At 37.3% G+C, this 20528-nt stretch overlaps 1 protein-coding gene across 19 annotated transcripts in view; it reads left to right on the forward strand.

The window, feature by feature from the left end:
* Nucleotides 1-5907, forward strand: part of LOC128001428 (nuclear receptor corepressor 1) — a 106249-nt gene extending 100342 nt beyond the window's left edge. For all 19 annotated transcript variants that reach the window (XM_052592361.1, XM_052592360.1, XM_052592377.1 and 16 more), the window contains 8 exons: nucleotides 235-377; nucleotides 459-682; nucleotides 1205-1345; nucleotides 1612-1730; nucleotides 2598-2651; nucleotides 2834-3037; nucleotides 3679-3852; nucleotides 3950-5907. In XM_052592361.1, the coding sequence (XP_052448321.1) occupies nucleotides 235-377; nucleotides 459-682; nucleotides 1205-1345; nucleotides 1612-1730; nucleotides 2598-2651; nucleotides 2834-3037; nucleotides 3679-3852; nucleotides 3950-4158 (1268 nt within the window). In that variant the 3' untranslated portion in view covers nucleotides 4159-5907. The remainder of the gene's footprint in view (nucleotides 1-234; nucleotides 378-458; nucleotides 683-1204; nucleotides 1346-1611; nucleotides 1731-2597; nucleotides 2652-2833; nucleotides 3038-3678; nucleotides 3853-3949) is intronic.
* Nucleotides 5908-20528: the final 14621 nt, after the last annotated feature.

The following is a 20528-nucleotide window of genomic DNA, read 5'->3' on the forward strand; positions in this document are numbered from 1 at the left end:
ACTTCAGATCCCTGGCGCCACAGCCAGCAACTTGAATGTCTGTTCTGTCAAGATGGGGTTAATCTTCTTAAATATTTTTGGAACACACCCAGGTTATTTTTCACCCAAAAAAAAAAGTTTATATTATTTAGATTAATTAGAGCCATAAAGATTTTTTTTAAATCTTGATATGATCAAATATTTTATATGACATTTTTTCTGTTTTTTTTTTTTCTATGATCTTATGTTGTGTAGGATTAAGGTTTGACATGAACCGGTTCAGGCAGTCAGGAGAATCAGGACCTTCTGCCCCTCAGCAGCCCCCCTCCTCACAAGCAGACAGTTATGGACCCGTCCCGAAAACACACCGCATCATGACCCTCGCCGATCACATTTCAGTAAGGCCCACTCATACTCTTGATGCTCGGTCATGTCACTTCTCTTTCATTGCCCTCACTTTCTCTCTCTCTGCCTTTCAGCATATCATTACTCAGGACTTTGCCAAGAGCCAAGATGCTCCCCCATCATCCAGCTCACTGCCTTCCTCTTCATCCTCCTCCTCCTCACTCTCCTCCACAGGTGTGGGAGGTCGAGTAAAAGCCCCTAACCGCTATAGTCCAGAAAACCCAGCTCCTACTGCACACCACCAGAGACCACCAAGCAGAGTCTCTCCCGAGAACGCCTCCGATAAACAAAGAGCAAGGTACATATGAATACAGACACAGTGTACAGTCATGGCCAAAAGTTTTGGCAGTGACATAAATTTTACGTTTTGCAAAAGTTGGCTGCTTTCAGTATTTTTTTACACTTCTGTTCAGCAAGGACTTAAAGTGATTTGAAATTACATTAAAGATATTAATAATGTTACACAATATTTATTTAAAATAAATACTGTTCTTTTGAAATTTATATTCATCAAAAAAATCTAATGATGAAAAAATATGAAATTAAACTATTTCTCAATATTACACATTAAGAAATATTATAATTTAATGTTTTTAGTCAGTTTAAATTAATATTATTATAATAAAAAAAAACAGACCTTACTCCAGACTTATGAATGATAGTGAATGTGAATATTTGTATACGGCCACATCCAACCAACGGTCTCTGTTGAGAGCCGAAGGACTGTAAGTTCTAGAATGACTACCATTCCTTACAAGCCCTTCAACTGATCTGTGAAACACACTCAAAACAATGTCCCAGCAGCCTCTGTCTCTCTCAGGCCAGGTAGGTCTCCTGATCGAGGACGAGGAGCAGAGAACTATGAGCCCATCTCTCCTCCTCAGGGTTATTCTGGGTCTGATAAACCGGAGGCCAGAGTGCTGCAGGGCCAGAGACGAGAGCAGGATCTCCCTGAACAGAGGTACTGTAGAAATTGATTGTCCCTGTTTACTACTTTAATGTATAAGCCTTTATTTAAGTCTTTTTAAATTACCCATCATTTTTCAGGCTTATGTTAAGAATGATAAAGAAAAAAACAATATTTAAATTATATGATAAAGTCATAATAAAGTTGTTTAATTAAAAACAACTGCCTGTGTACCTGAATGTGGTCTGTTGTATGTTTGGGCTACCCAGATTTCCTATGCCATATGCATTGTGTGACCTTAGACCTTTCTTCTGTGTCAGGACTGACTCGCGCTCCCCAGGCAGCAGCAGTTACCTGCCCTCATTCTTTACCAAACTGGAGAGCACGTCTCCTATGGTTATGTCCAAAAAGCAGGAGATCTTCCGCAAAGCAGAAGTCGGTGAGTGACATTAGCGAGCCCATTGTCTCAGAGACCTACTGACATTAAAGCTCAGGATATTTACTTCAATGTGTATATATATAATTTTATAAAAAAAATAAATAAACTTGTTGTTCCAAGACCTATTCGATTCCTGGCCTTAAATGAAATGATTCCAGAATAGATTTTGTATTCCCTGTTAATTAGCTACTAGCATAGGCTACAAAATATTTAATTCATGCTTTTTCATGTGAATAAATATGTGCATGGTCACTACGGCACTAGGTTAAATATATTTTTTACAAATTCTCAATATTGCAGATTATTGTCTGTAACTGACTTTTATTATTGACATCACGATAATTGGAAGACATCGTCAATATACGATAATATCATCATATCGTCCAGCCCTATGTTGAATATAATGTTAAACATTGAATATGCACGCTTGTATAGCTGATGTGCACAAGCTGATAAGAAAAGCACGCTGAGGGGATTGAGCACGTGTCGAGCAAATATCCCTTTCTCACAGATATTACAGAAAAGTTTGTTGTTTGGTCAGGAAACTAAAGGAAATGTGTTTGCTAAATGAAGCCAACTAGTGTAATTCATATTATACTTTGGTTTCTGTACCCAATATTTTTTAAAAATTACAAATGCAAACGTGAAAGCATTGGTGTCAGAGTCATTCTGGGAAAAGTGGTATCGGTGCATCCCTAATTTAGGCAAGGCATGTTTATTTATACAGCACATTCCATACACAGTGCTAATTCAAAGTGCTTTACATAAAATAAAATAAAATAAAATAGTAATAAACCAATAATTAAAAAAAAATGGCTACCTGATTGCAACTTATTTCTCCTTCCCATTTTCTCCTGACATCAACAGGTAATGCTCAGCCAGGCACCGAGATCTTCAATCTCCCAGCAGTAACAACATCAAGTGAGTTTCACAGCTTATCAGTAGGATTGATTTCACCATAAAAACATGTAACTGCTTCAACACTTGGATCATTTGATGTGTTTTACTGTGTTTGTGTTTTAATATCATAGTTTAAACGCTTCTTAAATTGGTTTCAGTGTTTCCATTAAGTGCATGTGTGTATGTGATTTCTCCTTTTAAAGACAGTGTAAACCCTAGAAACCACTCGTTTAGTGATCCAGCCAGTAATCTGGGTCTGGAGGACATCATCAGGAAGGCTCTGATGGGGAACATGGAGGAGAAGCAGGAGGACCAGCAGCAGCAGCGTCAAGTCCAGCTGGGGACAGGAAACACCTCAGGCAGTATTTCAGACAGCCGACAGGAGGCCAGCCCATCCCCTAACACAGGTTCATACTGTAAACTCACATAAAGAGTGCTTTGTGGGTCAGCTCATTACCAAGGGGGAAAAAAGTGTATTTGTCTTTTAATCTGTGTGTGAATAAATACATAGATAATACTGGTCTTTAGTGGATAAGCACTCTGAATTAGAGCGGTCACAATATCAGATTTTTAGTATTTATCACAGCTAAAAGCATTCATGATCATTTTCACAATATCTACAGAAATGAAAATGAATAAATGCTATCTGTTAAATGTATCTTTATGTTTTCTCTGTTTTGGTCAATGAATTACACTCAAATAATGAGTGTAGGGAGGTAAAGAGAGAGTTTGTAATCCAAAAGAATTGCTGTTGATTGGCATATCCTACAGACTGTGTAAAAAAACGGACATTGGCAAGCTCATTTTTTAGGGGCATGTTTTGCTTTTGTCTGTCATCCCCAACATAATTTTGAGCAGCAATAAGAACTACAAATTGTCTCAATGTCGTCTTTCTGTTGTTTCTTAACATAATATCTAAATTTCATTTTTTTTTTTAAATGTATTGTGATTCCTCTGTTCTGAATCTTTACATTCAAGACCAGACCAAAATGTGTTTAGGACCTAAACCTCACTGCTGACATCCTTGTCTATCTTTCTGCCTCCATAGCAGGAAAACAGAAGCTGCAGAGTAAAGCTAACAGCAGGAAGTCAAAGTCTCCTAACCCAGGCCAGGCGTACTCTGCCGGAGAGCGGCCCTCTTCTGTGTCCTCCGTTCATTCGGAGGGCGATTACCACAGACAGGCTCCCACATGGGCTTGGGAGGACCGGCCATCATCCACAGGTGAGTGACTTGATTGTGAATTAATAGATGAAATTGTTCTGTTAGTCACATTGGTTGAAATTTCAAATGGTTGTTTCTCTCTTTCCTCCTGCCTCAGGTTCCATGCAGTTCCCTTATAACCCCTTGACGATGCGCATGCTCAGTAGTACTCCTCCCACATCCATGGCTAGCTTATCTCCCTCCATGCAGTCCCAGCAGCAGCCGCAGGGTGGCGTCTCTGGTCCCGTGACCCTGACGCGAGCATGGGAGAGAGAGCCCCCGCTACTGTCAGAGCAGTACGAGACCCTCTCAGACAGCGACGACTGAGGCAGGTGATCCACGCCGCCTCACTCCTGTTCACCGTGGCCCTTCTTTCGCCGTCTTTATGAATCCCTCTCACAGCCATTTGAGAGTGAGGTTCCGCTGGTAAGGAGGACGTATGTTTGGTGCTACTTTGGTGCCCACTGGTGGTCAAAGAGAACATGGCAGAGAGCCACTGAGTTTCAGGATTGAATCCGATGCTTTGATTTTTGGCCTGTTTGGGGACGAGAACTAGAAAAATCCCAAGTGAATAGAGACATCAGAGTCAAAGGATGAAGAACTTGTAAAAAGAGACTTGTTTGCTGAAAATGTTTCTGTAAAAAAAAATTGTCTTTAAAAAAAGATCTATGTATGTAAATAGAGGAAACTTTTGCAGTGTTTTCCCTTTAACTCGTTTTCTTTTGTGGATTTTAACTTTGCATTTTAAATTTGGATGGATTGGTGGGTGGAACAAGACACTGTGGAGATTTTCGTGGTCCATTGGGTGAAGAGCATTGAGCTTCCTGCTCCTGAAAGTAATGGTCTTATAGAAACTACTCCAAAGGAAACGCAGAAAGGACTTCATTACCTTAGTCCCTCCAGATGCGGACCCTGTCTGTGCAGCACTGTTGAGATGTTCTCTGCCCTGTTACTTTAGGGAGGAAGTCACAATCATTCATCAACTGTTTTAGGAGGGCGGTATAGGAGCTCGTCTGATTCAAAGTGAAAATTCAGACATGAATGTTTCTTCTGTTTTACACGTGCTTTTTCTTTTCAGCTTGGTTCTAGTCTTCAGTAGTGGCCTGTTGCAGATCTGTTGAGAGCGGTTTGGCCCTACAGTTGAATGGCTGACAGTTTGCTTGTAAGCCCTCTTTTACTAATCATAAAAGAACACGTATAACGTGTATATTCTGTCAACTGCAAAACAAAAATACAAAGATAAAAAGAGGAAGTACTTGATGCACCATTGTTGCACTTTTTTCCTTTAGTAATTTTGAGAAGCTTAAGATCATACTACCTAAAGTCTAAGTTATTCAATGTCATGCAGAGGCCTGAAATGCTTTCAGATAGATTCATGTTTCAGTCTCTTACTTCATCTGCATTTTCAATTCTTGGAAATTCTTGGACCTAGTCTTTTTTTTTATTGTTTTGTTTTTACTTGGATTAAGTTTATAAATTGGTACCATTTATCTCAGCAGCTCGCGCGCAGAGATCTAAATATCTGTGTCTGAAAGTGAATAAGCTCATTTTTAGTTACTTGCAGAAATAGTTCAATGTGATCAAAGCTAATGGAGTTCCCTGATATCTGAAGGCATCTCTTGATCCTGCTTTTTCCCACTTCATGTGCTTTTGCTTTGTTCAAATAACACCACCAGTCTGATCTTTACTTTAATATGATGGATTAATTTTCTTCAGATGTCTAAAAATGTTGAGCTCATTTCGATATTTTTCCTGTCATTTTCAGCATCAATGTTATATTCATCCTGTTTTATCGGGATGTCAAGTGTTTACAATGGCGATGACAAAAATGGTGAAACTTGAATCTTAAAGAAAATTAAAATTGCTCATCATGTCCGTATATTTTACAGTTCAGCTTTGCAATGGTGTCTTTTTTTCTGCTCCGTTCTGAATCAAGACTTGAGGAAAAAAAGTTTCTTGTCCCCTGATTTTGAAAGTGTTTGTATCACCCTGTCTCCTCAGTAATGGATGAGAAATGTGCAGACCAATCAATAAAGTAGAACAGATTTCCACCTCTCTGAAACAAACCGCGCTGTATCTCCTGTCTCTACTGTGTTTCTTTCCAATCAGCTACCATGAAAATCCAAGATATTTTGAAAAGGAAGATTTGGCATACTGGTTTTGAATGACATAAGGGTGAAAAAAAGCATTAAACTGCTTTTTTATATAGCTCTGACTGAATTCGTAAGAAAGAAAGTGACGTGGCATACAGCCAAGTATGGTGACCCATACTTGGCACCTCGGTCATGGTATTAAGGGTGGGAGAGAGCCCTGTACATTCACTCCCGCCACCTACAATTCCTACCGAAACTCGAACTCACAACCTTTGGATTACTATACTCTTACTGTACATCTTTTTATTTACAAATCATTGTGTGGAGTTCAAAAATGTAATCTCAAGTCATCTAAAAATTTTAATATATAGATAATAACAGCACCTGTACAACACATTCAAAATAACATTACAACACATATCAGTAAACTCTCCCTCGTTCATGAAAAAAGGGGGTAGAGAGCTAAAACAAGTATTTTGAAAATACAAACACTTCCATGAATCTGAAAATTTATGTCAGAACAGCTTTACAAATGATTTAAACCAAAAATTGCTTTACATAGATTTCATGAATGAGTCCTAATAAACCGAAATAAAACAAATGTTAATTGATTTAAAAACTTGCCATCAAAGATCAGTCAAGGGGGAAGTCATGGCCTAGTGGTTAGAGTTTGACTCTTGGTGTCCTTGAGCAAGGCACTGAACCCCCAACTGCTCCCCATGCACCGCAGCATAAAAGTCTGCCCACTGCCCTGGGAGTGTATTCACGGTGTGTGTGTGTGCACTTTGGATGGGTTAAATGCAGAGCACGAATTCTGAGTATGGGTCACCATACTTGGCTGAATGTCACATCACAGCGATGCAAGACTTGATTTCGATCAGCACAATCGAAGACAATCCTACACCTGGATTAACATCACATCTAATAGAGCTATGCATCATTTACATATTTAATCTAATTATTATATGGTGGATTTATGTATAAGTGAGCAATTAAAAAATATGACAACCATGAGCTGACTCACATTTCCATGTGCCTCTGACGCTACAGATCGACTCCACCTATTGGTGGAACTGTGACCACTCGAAAATTTAAAAAATACTCAAGTAGAGCTTACTTGAATCCATTTAGTTTAATAACTTTGTGCTAAAACGTTGAGATTACTGGGTAACTTGGTAAGGTCCAAATAAACTTAGTCAAAACAAGTTAATGTCACTTAATTTTATTAGTAAGATCATCAGTTACATTTTAAGTGTGGGTGAGACCGGTGCACTCCCAGGGGCCTCCCGCAAAGTAGACTCACTAAGCCGGGTCCATCAATGCAATGATATTTTCCAGCCGATCCCCATTTCATCGTAGGGCCGTCTGGCTCTGGGAACGTGGACGATAAAGGCTCAAAGGACGAGGAAGCCATAGCGTAATCCGTAGTGCCCTCTGCCCCAATCAGTCCTTCTCGAGTTTTGTGAGCGAGTGGCTGCGCACCTCAATATCGACTGACCAGTTCTTCAAATCCGTCGGACCAGGAAAAGGACTCGTACTACAGGAGACTGCTCGGAGTCTTCCCCTGCCGTAGAAGGCCGTTTCTCCATGTCTTCTCCACATGTGCGAAACACATGTAGCATCACAGCCTGTTTTTCCAGGCACAATGGATTGTTTTCCCGCGTTCATTCGTCAGGCCTCTTATCATGTAAGAGTCCTCAGTGTCACTTCCCTGCCATCCGCTTACCAGCAAATTGCTGGTTGACATGGGATAACAAAAGAAAGGGTCACCATTACCCACGTTCTCTGTTACGAGTTACACTCAGTGAATCACCTTTTTCTCCGCAATGCCCTTCAAACTGTCTCAGTGGCTCTCTCAGTGGTCGGAGAGTAGGAGTATCGAAATTGTTTCTTCGATGCAGACGAGGATGATTCGGTATCGGTTCAGTAATGGACCATAACCAATTATAACGTACTAATTTTTTTCTGATGTAATCTGTCGCTTACGTGGTTTGTCGAGGTAGCATACATTAGGCACATTTGGCCACTGCGCAGAATGATCAGTGTATGACATCAAGTACCGCGAGAGTAATAAGAGAGCAGAGAGATCCTTACGCTTTTACGGTTGATGTCATACACTCATCCTGTGCAGCGCTGCTTTAAATTGAATGCACTTAATGGCAGTGTGAGGTGAGCGCGAGTAATTAAAAAATGCTCCAACTACTTTAAAAGCCGACATCTGGCCACATTTCGGCTTTCATGAAAAACCAGAGCACGACATGAAGACACATGATGCGTGTAAATCATGTCATGCACAATGAAATTAGTGATGTGTCGTCCTTGAATGTGACTCAAGAAGAACAAGTCGTCTCGGGGGATGATTCGTTCAGTCGCACATGCGCAATATTCTATAGGTTCTGTTCCGCTAGTAATTCACCTGTGTCAGTCAATGCCGTCTTGAGGCGGAAAGAGAATTGATTAGTTCATAGTTCGGGTCTATCGGGTTTTTCAGGGGGGCAGGGTTTCATATTTTATTGAACCAATACGCCATTGGCTAGCGGACCTCCACCTGCTGTTAGCATTCCATTGATTCCCATTCATTTTGGCGTCACAGCGAATAACTTTACATCGGAGGCGTTTTAAGACTCCATTTGTCCATTCATTATTTCTAAAGAAACACAGAAATGTATAAAAGGCTCCATTACCTTGTATCTTACATTGTGGCCCTGTAGAAGCAGTTTTTGTAAAAATAGGCTAACGATTGTGTCGTAACCTGCGACTCTCTGTCGCACAGTAGAGAAATTACCGTATGGACAGGAGAAGCTTGCAGGCAATCTTTTACTGTCTATGAGGTTATCGGGGGGATGTGGAGGCGTAAAGTCAAGGGAGAAGCCATAGAGAGTCCATAAAAGCAACGGGACAAAATTATTCATCAAAGTCTGCAAGATTCGGTGGGTGATTCAGGTTTCTCTTGGCACAGCGATTAGAAGACTTACAGTTGTCAGACAGGTTGCTCACGTGACATCTACGTCATCAGGCTCAGTTTGAGTCTGCGCAGTATGCTCGACCCCCAGGAAGTGCTTGCTTCTAATTGACTTCATTTTTCTTAGTTGAATCCAATGGGGTCGCTGTGTGCATTTCTTTTACTGTCTATGCTTGAACCCAGGTGGCAAGGAAGTTGACCAGAAGTTGAAGTCGGGTGGGGGCTGCCATCTTGTAGCAGAACTTCACTTGAGTTAGCATTCCCATTGACTCCCATTAATTTTGGCATCACTTTGACAGCGAATATCTCTACATCTGAGGCGTTTAAAGACTCAGTTTGTCCATTATTTATTTCTAAAGATACACGACAATGTACAAAGGGCTCCATTACCTTCTATGTTACATTATGGCCCCGTAGAAACAGTTTTTGTAAAAAATAGGCTAACGATTGCGTCATAACCACTCGACTCTCTGTCGCATTACTGTACAGACAGGAGGAGAAGCTCACAGGCAATTAACTTAATATGGCGTACTGGCGTTACATTTTAAAATACTATACAAAATAATTAATCAATTCAATTCAATTCAATTCAAGTTTATTTGTATAGCGCTTTTTACAAAATAAATCGTTACAAAGCAACTTTACAGAAAATTATGTTTCTACAATATTTAGTAGTAGCTAGTAGTTTGTGCACATTTGACAGGATTTTAGAAAAAATAAAAAAAATAATAATAATAATAATACAAGACGTAGTCAGCTAGACGATGAACTATCAATATTATTAATTAAGTTATTATATGATTCAGTGACACATTTAGCAATAATTGTTAGTTCTGTTTGTTGATTCAAGGTAGCATCATCTGGGGTCCTCTGAGGGTCAGCATCATCTCTTCTCAGGTGTTCTGGATCCAGACTGGAGCTTGTGTAAATCCTAGTTACCACGAGATGTGAATCCCGTGGCGAAACATAGAAACAAAATACAGACATCATTAGCATAGCTGCTGATCCAACAAAGTAAAATTAGTTTAACCCAAGTTAATGAATAAAAATCCACCTTTGAACAGATGCAACTACACTCACAATTAAAAAGATACATTATTCGAATGCTTGGCGAAAGAGATGTGTTTTTAATCTAGATTTAAACAGAGAGAGTGTGTCTGAACCCCGAACATTATCAGGAAGGCTATTCCAGAGTTTGGGAGCCAAATGTGAGAAAGCTCTACCTCCTTTAGTGGATTTTGCTATCCTAGGAACGACCAAAAGTCCAGCGTTTTGTGACCTTAGGGTGCGTGATGGGTTGTAACGTGGTAGAAGGCTAGTTAGGTACGCTGGAGCTAAACCATTTAGGGCCTTATAGGTAAGTAATGATAATTTGTAACTGATACGGAACTTAATAGGTAGCCAGTGCAGAGACTGTAAAATTGGGGTAATATGATCATATTTTCTTGACCTGGTAAGGACTCTAGCTGCTGCATTTTGGACGACCTGTAGCTTGTTTATTGACGAAGCAGGACAACCACCTAGAAGTGCATTACAATAGTCCAGTCTAGAGGTCATGAATGCATGAACTAGCTTTTCTGCATCAGAAACAGATAACATGTTTCGTAGCTTGGCAATGTTTCTAAGATGGAAGAATGCAGTTTTTGTAACATTGGAAATATGATTTTCAAAAGACAAATTGCTGTCTAATATAACACCCAGATTTCTGACTGTAGAGGAAGTAACAGTACATCCGTCTAGTTGCAGATTGTAATCTACAAGATTCTGTGTAGTGTTTTTTGGTCCAATAATTAGTATCTCTGTCTTATCCGAATTTAATTGGAGAAAATTGTGTGTCATCCAATCTTTTACATTTTTAACACACTCTGTTAGCTTAGATAATTGGGAAGTTTCATCTGGTCTCGTTGAGATATATAGCTGAGTATCATCAGCATAACAGTGGAAGCTAATTCCGTATTTTCTAATAATATTACCAAGGGGCAACATATATATTGAAAATAGAAGGGGACCTAGGACGGATCCTTGTGGCACTCCATATTTTACTGATGATAAATGAGATGACTCCCCATTTAAGTAAACAAAATGGTAGCGATCGGACAGGTAGGATCTAAACCATCTTAGAGCCTGCCCTTGAATACCTGTATAGTTTTGTAATCGATCTATGAGTATGTCATGATCTATGGTGTCGAACGCAGCACTAAGATCAAGTAAGACTAGAAATGAGATGCAGCCTTGGTCTGACGCAAGGAGCAGGTCATTTGTAATTTTAACAAGTGCAGTTTCTGTGCTATGGTGGGGCCTGAAACCTGACTGAAATTCTTCATACAGATCATTTTTATGCAGGAAGGTGCTCAATTGAGCAGACACAACTTTCTCTAAAATTTTAGACATAAATGGAAGATTTGAAATAGGCCTATAATTTGCCAGTACACTAGGATCTAGTTTTGGTTTCTTAATAAGAGGCTTGATAACCGCCAGCTTGAATGGTTTTGGGACGTGTCCTAAAGTTAACGACGAGTTTATGATATTGAGAAGCGGTTCTTCGGCTACAGGTAACAGCTCTTTCAGTAATTTAGAGGGTACAGGATCTAATAAACATGTTGTTGGTTTAGATACAGTGATAAGTTTATTTAGCTCTTCCTGTCCTATGGTTGTAAAGCACTGCAGTTTATCTTTGTGTGCCATGGATGAAACTAAAGTGTTAGACGCTGTAGAATCTACATCCGCTATTGTATTTCTAATGTTATCTATTTTATCAGTGAAGAAATTCATAATCAGAATACTTACTCCTGCTCACTCACGACAAAGAACTCCCCGCTCAAGCTCGCCGTCTTTGCAAGATTAACGATGGCAGGTTGCACGCACAGCTACTAGAAGATTTACATCTGTCAGACAGGTTGCTGACGTCGTCAATCTTCGTTTGAGTCTACCCGTCAGAAACGGAAGTGCTAAAAAATGCTAGAAATGGGCTTCACTTGTCTCAATTGAGTTCCAATGGGGTCGCTGTGTCCATTTCTTTTACTGTCTATGTTTGAACCCAAATACTTGTCACACAAGAGATGAGGTGAGCTTATCACAGACTGAAGACCCAGGTAAACAATGAATTAATATTTTCTGTATCTTATAGCATTTTAGTTTTGTATTGTTTGTAGTGTGATCAACGTTTGCATAAGAGATGTGTTGGGGAAGTAACACGTAACATTTGAATTACATTTTGCTAAAATAAACGAAATGACACGAAAAAAGAATCGTTCATTTTGCTGAACGAGACTCAAAAGTCCAAGTCGGTTAAATGATCTGAACTTCCCATAACTAAATGAAATATGCAGCGGGGTAGGTAATGCCAACTTAAGCCTCATGAAGCACTGAGGCTTTCCTCTGACTGTTTTGGGCAAAGATAGATTAAAAGCTTCGAGTGTCTCGAAAACAGCACCATCTGGTGGTTCATTAAAAATATATTGGCCAAAAGCCTGTGAAAAACGAGGCTCAGTAGAACGAGAATCGACCACATATTCCACAGATCCATTCAAGTTACGTGCACAAATAAAAGCCTCACAGTGTTTGTTTGTTGAATTTCTGTCTCTGATAAATTAATTTACCCATTAAACTGTGCAATTTAATACCAGTAGAATAGCAATATGTTGTAATGGAAAAGTAATGTACACACATGAATTGCATATGACAAAAAATCTAAATTTGTATCTTCATGACCTCTTGTATTTATTGGCAAAATTGTATAAGTGTGAAGTAGGCATAGGCCAATTTCCGGTTTCAAGTCATAAGGCGATTTGAAAATGTCAGTTTCAAAATCACTAATATTTTCTACTATACCATTCCTGCGGTATGCAGTGTTTTCCATGTCTCAAAGACTGAAAGAGTAGGAATCCCTCAGACTGAGTGCAGTGTAGAGAGTAACACTGACCCCTCAGAGCCGGCACATGACCGACCTTCAACGTTGAAATATGGTTGAAATAAGGTCAGTTCTTTTAACTTTGAAACAAGTGTTGAAAATGTTTAATGCTAAATGGTTGAAAAAGGTTAACAAACTTTTAAATTGTTTTTATTAAATTATTAAATTATTTTAATAGCATTTTACAATATTTTAATCATGATACCTATTCTAAAATCTAAAGGTATATGTTAAATATTATCATCATTAACAACAAAAATACATTTCGCTGCTTTAGCACACTGAAACAATTCATATTGGTTGTTTTACTTTATTGCTTTGATCATGATTGGAAACTGGACAATGAAACTGTTCGCGTCTTTCTGTGAGTGAGGCGTCTGAATGTGAGCTGCTGCTCGGTCGGTCCCGAATTATTTAATATTTGCATGTTAATTTTTATTTTATTTTGAGCGAATTTGAGTCGTGACATGTCAATGGAGAACAAAAACTGTAATGTGAAGACAAAAAGGGTAAAATAAGGTAAGAAAATCGCTATTTTTATTATCTTTAAGTATATCGTTACGTTAAAGCTGCAGTAGGTAACTTTTGTATATCTTTTTTACATATTTGTTAAACCTGTCATTATGTCCTGACAGTAGAATATGAGACAGATAATCTGTGAAAAAAATCAAGCTCCTCTGGCTCCTCCCAGTGGTCCTATTGCCATTTGCAGTTACCAAATAAATTGTCCTGAATGACTAAGTGTTTATATTGGGACTATTTTAGATTGCTTCGGGGGCACCGCGGCGGAGTACCCCGTACCTTTGTGATTCTTCATAGACATAAACAGAGAGAAGTAGCTCCGGCTACGATGTTCTTCCGCAAGACGCAAGCATTTCTGTTTATTAACCGCTAGAGCGTCAAAAGTTCCCTACCGCAGCTTTAACGTTACGAGAGTTTAGAAATGGGTGGCTTAAAGGACATGTAACCTGCAGAAGATAAATAAATACCTGTGTGTGTATTTTTGTATTGCTTTATCACAGATGCTCAAGTTAGATGCTCTTATGTTGTTGTGTTGCTGGTAAGTAATGTGTTATGTGTCTTTTTGAGATTTTTCCACATTTTCCTGATATGAATCCCATACATTAGGTGTGTTATATATGTGTTTCTATTCTTATAATAGTCTCAAAGTGTTTTCTGAAACATAATTGCAAATGTCGGTACAATTTAAATGAATGAATGAAAATGTATTAAAAAATGAATTAGGATTGTTCAAAGCAGTGGTTCTCAAAGTGTCAGGCCCCTCTAGTGGTTACGCAAGGGAATCACTAAATTAAATATAAATTAATGTTAATACTTTTTAATTTAATCCTTGAGTAAATTTGTTTTACATTTAAGTATAGCACAGTTATGTAACTTTTGTTATAACACATTTTAATTGAAACTTTATGTTTTCATTTAACTGTATGTACACACAGTGCAGTGTTAATGTTCAAACTGTATTTACAATGTTAAAGTGGCTGACTACAATAAATATTCTTATTAGGAATTGAAAGGAATTAAATTATTTACTTACAAAATTAACCCCCGAAGCCAAAACTCAGGAACTCACAGAAAACAGATTTTTAACTTCTGCCATGCAATAAAACTGATCTGGAAAAGAGATATTCAAGGAGCATAAACAACACCTATTGCCTTGCTCATTTAAGACCTCCTTCCTCCCTCTCCTCTCCCCATATGGCTATAGTGTCTGTGAAGGAGCAAGGTTGCCACACGGTTACAATGCGATTCACAATTGCACTATCCTTTCTAAATTGGTCTTCTAATTATTACATTATGTAATTGACATGATGGAGAGAATAGTTCACTCACAAGTAAAGGAACATTTTGAAATCTGGTTTGAACACAGATTTCCAACATGCTTATAGACAAAACCACTCAACTTGTATTACTTGATTTTAGTGCGGCATTTAATGTTATAGATCACAATCTACTCAGGGGTAAACTAGAATGCTATGGATTGTGAGTAAGGAAAGGACCTATTTTATTAATGTAATACTGGAATCATTTATTCAGACTAATTTATGATGATGTGTATTTGATGTATATGATGTTATAGTGCTACACTGTTTTTATATTGACATTGCTATGTGATTTCTTTTTGTTGTGGACCCCAGGAAGGCTAACTCGTTCACTTTGGTGACAGCTAATGGGGATCCTTTTTACAATAAACAATAAACATGATACAGTTTTACCTGACTAATAATAAATTGTTACATTTGATTTATCCTAAACTCGTCTGAAATCATTATGACTAGTGAACGGTGAGGAGGCTTTTGTTACCACAAATCTATGGTTGGATAGGTCAAACTGAAGGCTTGATAATGATAGGAGCAGTAGGCACGTCATCAGAGACCTTCTGATTTCAGTCTATCGCTGCTGTTAGCAGGTTGTATGGGAAAAGACTAAATAAACTACACTTTTGTCATAAGCAGGCAGGAGGCGGCAGGCAAAACATGTATTAGTCCTACATCCTCTGACTAACATCAGACTGGTGAGTTTGTGATCGTAAGATCCATGTGAAGCTAGCGTGAGACAAAAGAGACATTAGGTCCCCAGTGAACGGATAATTGAAAGTATAGTGAGTCTTAGATAATCAAATATCAAAATTGATACATAGTCAACCTTTGTGATCAGTTTTTAAATAGAAACATTGTCTAAATTCAGTGATTATTTAAAACTGGGGTCAGATTGAACATGGAGCTAGAATAAATTTACACTAAATTCTGATAAATTCAGAAGCACAAGTAAAAGACAGAATACGCATTAAACTATTTGGGCCGGCGGGTGGATCCTTACAGAATAAAACTGCCTCATTTTTTTATAACTGTAGAGCTGTAGCTGAATTGTTAAGCCTGCTACGTTGCTGAATATAATGTTGGTTATTATGGTGGTAATTCTAGAGACAAATATTCTCTGAAGTGGTACTTGGTATAAAAAAGTTTGTGAACCACTGGTTTAAAGAAATGGTATAAAATGAAATCCTGCTTTTTTAAAGAACTTTTCAGTAAACCATTTCTTCTTTCCTCTTGTATGCAGAGTCATTAAGGATCCAGCTTATCATCGGCACATTGGTAAGAAATTGTTAATCTGCTACACTGCACTGTCACTCCTGGTAGAGACTCATTGACCTTTTGTGAGAGGTTTTGATTTTACTTAGTTTAATAAAAATGTTTTACTATACTGTATTGCTTGTGGTCTGATTAAAACATTGTAACTGAGGGCTCCGAAAACACTGCTTGTGAATAATTTGTTAATATTGTAAACTTTCATCTGAATACATTAAATAAGAGTTTAATGAACAGCATTGTGCACTTTTGTTTCCAACCCCACTGTTACTTATTTTAGTGAAAATATTGTGTGATTTGTTTTGCATTCAGTTTTCAGTTAAATAGATTTCACAATATCAAAGTTGCAATATCACAATGTCAGTATCAATAAAAAAATCAACCTTAATACAAATTCTGTTGTTTTGTGTGAAAGTAAAAATTAATACCATACAACTGAGCATAGAAATTGTCCTCAGGACAGTGGCCAAGTAGGTATAGAGTTAGCAGGAAATGACGGCAGAAGACACTTGTCCAACTTTCCCCTATGCAAAGCAGACTGAATTGTTTTAAGGCTAATGTTTTATCTCTAAATGCTAAGGTTTATTTTTGGTTATATATCTGTTATTAATCAGTCATTTTGAGTTAACTAACTTTATTGTAGAGTAAAGCAAGCAGAATGTAACTGTGTATTGTGGTTCCTGTTAACAGTCATTTTTGGAATGTACTAATTAAATTCTATAAAATGACATTAAATTCCTCATCTGAGCAGCATACAATTATGGTTAAAGTTTGCTTAAGCACTGTAAAACATCAGGAAGCTCAGCAAACATTATTATTGTGCAACATTTGATCGACTTGTGAAGTTCAGACGGAAACTGGTGAATATCATGTGTCTATTGTTGTGGTTTCTCAGGTTTGAGCAAAGAGATGCTCTTGTTTCTTGGAAATGGCTCTTTTCAGACCAGATGGCACAGCAGAGATGTCACACCAGTGCAACTGTATTTACTTGTAGAGACCAATCTAGAAGGTGCAGAAAAGGTTTGGAATAACAGAAAAAGACCTCCAAAATTACATGAAACCATAAACTACTCCATCTTCCTCTATAATTTGTAGGCGTTGGCATTTGGGTCTGTATCACTGTGAAATGTTGAAGACTTTAACCATAGCGATAATCGTCAGGACACAAGAGTTCACGCGCGTAAGTAAAAACATTGTTGGCTACTGTATCACTTAAATTTGTCCACAAAAATGTCATACCATACTTTTGTATATTTTGTATCCTGACACTATTTATTACTTATACTTTTTAAATACTTTAATACTATTTATAAAGTTATACTGTGTCTCCAGTTAAAATTAGATATACTGTCTGTTTATTTGTTTTTCTTTCTACACATGACAAATGTTTTATTCGAAAGGCAGAAGAATTTAAACAAGGTGAATCAGAAAGCTCAGAGGACACAATGATGTTTTTCTGGCCCTTCATAGCAGGAGGTGCAACTATTATTATTTTTATTCTCGTGGTCACGGCATGTTGCATTTTGTATAAACGAAACAGTAAGTATATCAGATCAATTATGAATAAATCCTAAATATGCAAGGTTTACATGCGTAATAAAGTAACTTAATCTCTTTCTATCAGAAATATCAAATCAACCATATTATGCAAACAGGCAGCAGGGTGAGCACTTTATATTACTGTAATTGCACAGCTATAATACATGTATGTGACCATTTTCAAGAGCAAATGAATCTTGAATCAAATCGGTCTGTTTCAAGTTTTAAGAGTTTCAAAATGATGTCTTTCTCTCTTCAGTTCAGGATGCCAGAAAAGATCAGATCATCTATGGTAGGTTTAATGAGTATTTCTTGTTTTACACAATTTCTTGTTGATCTACAGAACAAATATGTAAATAAGTAAATTAATAAAACATAAATACATTGTAGTTATTCACTTTCTACTGCAGAGAATGACCATGAGTTCAGAAAAAATATCTCCAAAGGGAAAAGTGAGTATATAACTTATATATATATAGTACAGACCAAAAGTTTGGAAACATTACTATTTTTAATGTTTTTGAAAGAACTTTCTTCTGCTCATCAAGCCTGCATTTATTTGATCAAAAATTCAGGAAAAAATAATAATATTGTGATATATTATTACAATTTAAAATAATTGTTTTTAAATGTATTATACTTTAAATTATAATTTATTTCTGTGATGCAAAGCTGAATTTTTAGGATCATTATCACATGATCCCTTTAGAAATCATTCTAATCTGATGATTCATTATCAAAGTTGGAAACAGTTCTGCTGCTTAATATTTTTTCAGAACATGTGATACTTTTTTAGGATACTTTGATGAATAAAAAGTAAAAAAAAAAAAAAAAAAGAAGAAGAAGCTATGTTTTTAAAATATAAATATTTTGTAATAACAATATACACTACTGGTCAGTAATTTGGGGTCAGTAATTCTTTTCTTTTTTTTAATAAAATCAATACTTTTATTCAGCAAGGATGTGTTAAATTGATAAAGAGTCATAGTAAAGAAAATATATTATTAGAATTTATTTTCTTTTTTTGAATAAATGCAGTTCTTTTTAACCTTTTATTCATCAAATATATTAGACAGCAGAACTTTTTCTAACACTCATAATAAATCAGAATATTAGAATGATTTCTAAATGATCATGTGATAGACTGGATGTTACATGTGACACTGAATAATTTTGAATTAAATAATTTCAGTGCACACAGACTGAAGTATGAGTCTTTGGTTCTTTGAATTGTGATGATCTTGGCTCTCATTTAACAAAAACCACCTGTAGGGATGCAGATGGAATTTAGAAGTCTGTTTCTGACGCGTGCTTTACCTTGAATAAATCAAGTCATTGTCCAAAATAAAGTCTGATATGCCAATCCATTTATAGTCCATCTGGCATTGCACATAACAAAATAAAACAAAGGAAACATTTAACTTAAACATAACTTCGTTTCTTCATAATAAAAAAATATTTCATTTAAACAAACTGTTAAGAGGTATGATCACAATTTCCTCTACCTTTATCACAGCATGCACAGTAAGGTCAAAAAGTTTGTTTGACCTTCCATTGCGCACCTGTTACTCATCAGCGGTTGGCTTAAATGTACTCAAAAATACTCATATGCCCTCTAGTGTCAAAAACACAAATTACAATGAGATGGCTCCAACACCACCAATTCACTATCTCAACAAATTAGAATATGTGATTGGTGACATGCCAATCAGCTAATAAACTCAAATACCTGCAAAGGTTTTCCTGAGCCTTCAAAATGGTATCTCAGTCTGGTTCACTAGGCTACACAAACATGGGGAAGACTGCTGATCTGACAGTTGTCCAGAAGACAATCATTGAAACCTTTCAGGTTCAAAAGGAGGGTAAGCCGCAAACATTCATTTGCCAAAGAAGCTGGCTGTTGACAGAGTGCTGTATCCAAGCATGTTAACAGAAAGTTGAGTGGAAGGAGAAAGTGTGGAAGAAAAAAGATGCACAACCAACCAAGATGCACAACCGATTTATGAGGCTTGTCAAGCTAAATCAATTCAAGAACTTGAGTGAACTTCACAAGGAATGGACTGAGGCTGGGGTCAAGGCATACAGACGTGTCAAGGAATTTGGCTACAGTTGTCATATTCCTCTTGTTAAGCCACTCCTGAACCACAGACAATGTCAGAGGCGTCTTACCTGTGCTAAAGAGAAGAAGAACTGGACTGTTGCCCAGCAAAGCAAGTTTTGTTTTCATCTGGAAACCAAGGTCCTAGAGTCTGGAGGAAGGGTGGAGAAGCTCATAGCCCAAGTTAATTGAAGTCCAGTGTTAAGTTTCCACAATCTGTGATGATTTGGGGTGCAATGTCATCTGCTGGTGTTGGTCCAAGTCACTGCACCCGTTTACCAAGAAATTTTGGAGCACTTCATGCTTCCTTCTGCTGACCAGCTTTTTGAAAATGCTGATTTCATTTTCCAGCAGGATTTGGCACCTGCCCACACTGCCAAAAGCACCAAAGGTTGATTAAATTATCATGGTGTTGGTGTGCTTGACTGGCCAGCAAACTCACCAGACCTCAACCCATAAAGAATCTATAGGGTATTGTCAAGAGGAAAATGAGAAACGATACCAAAAAAAGAAGATGAGCTGAAAGCTACTGTCAAAGAAACCTGGTCTTCCAGACCACCTCAGCAGTGCCACAAACTGATCACCTCCATGCCACACTGAATTGAGGCAGTAATTAAAGCAAAAGTAGCCCCTACCAAGTATTGAGTACATGTACAGTAAATGAACATACTTTCCAGAAGGCCAACAATTAACAAAAACATTTTTAAAGATTTTTTTTTATTGGTCTAATGAAGTATTCTAATTTGAGATATAAGGAGTGATTTGGTGGATGTTTGTTAAATGTGAGCCATAATCATCACAATTAAAAGAACCAAAAACTTCAGTCTTTGTGCACTGAATTTATTTAATACATGAGTTTCACAATTTGAGTTGAATTACTGAAATGAACTTTTCCACGACATTCTAATTTATTGAGATACACTATTATATATGTGTATGTATATATATATATATATATATATATATATATATATATATATATATATAT

Source organism: Carassius gibelio, chromosome A5 (assembly GCF_023724105.1).
Source record: "Carassius gibelio isolate Cgi1373 ecotype wild population from Czech Republic chromosome A5, carGib1.2-hapl.c, whole genome shotgun sequence".
Classification (NCBI taxonomy): domain Eukaryota; kingdom Metazoa; phylum Chordata; class Actinopteri; order Cypriniformes; family Cyprinidae; genus Carassius; species Carassius gibelio.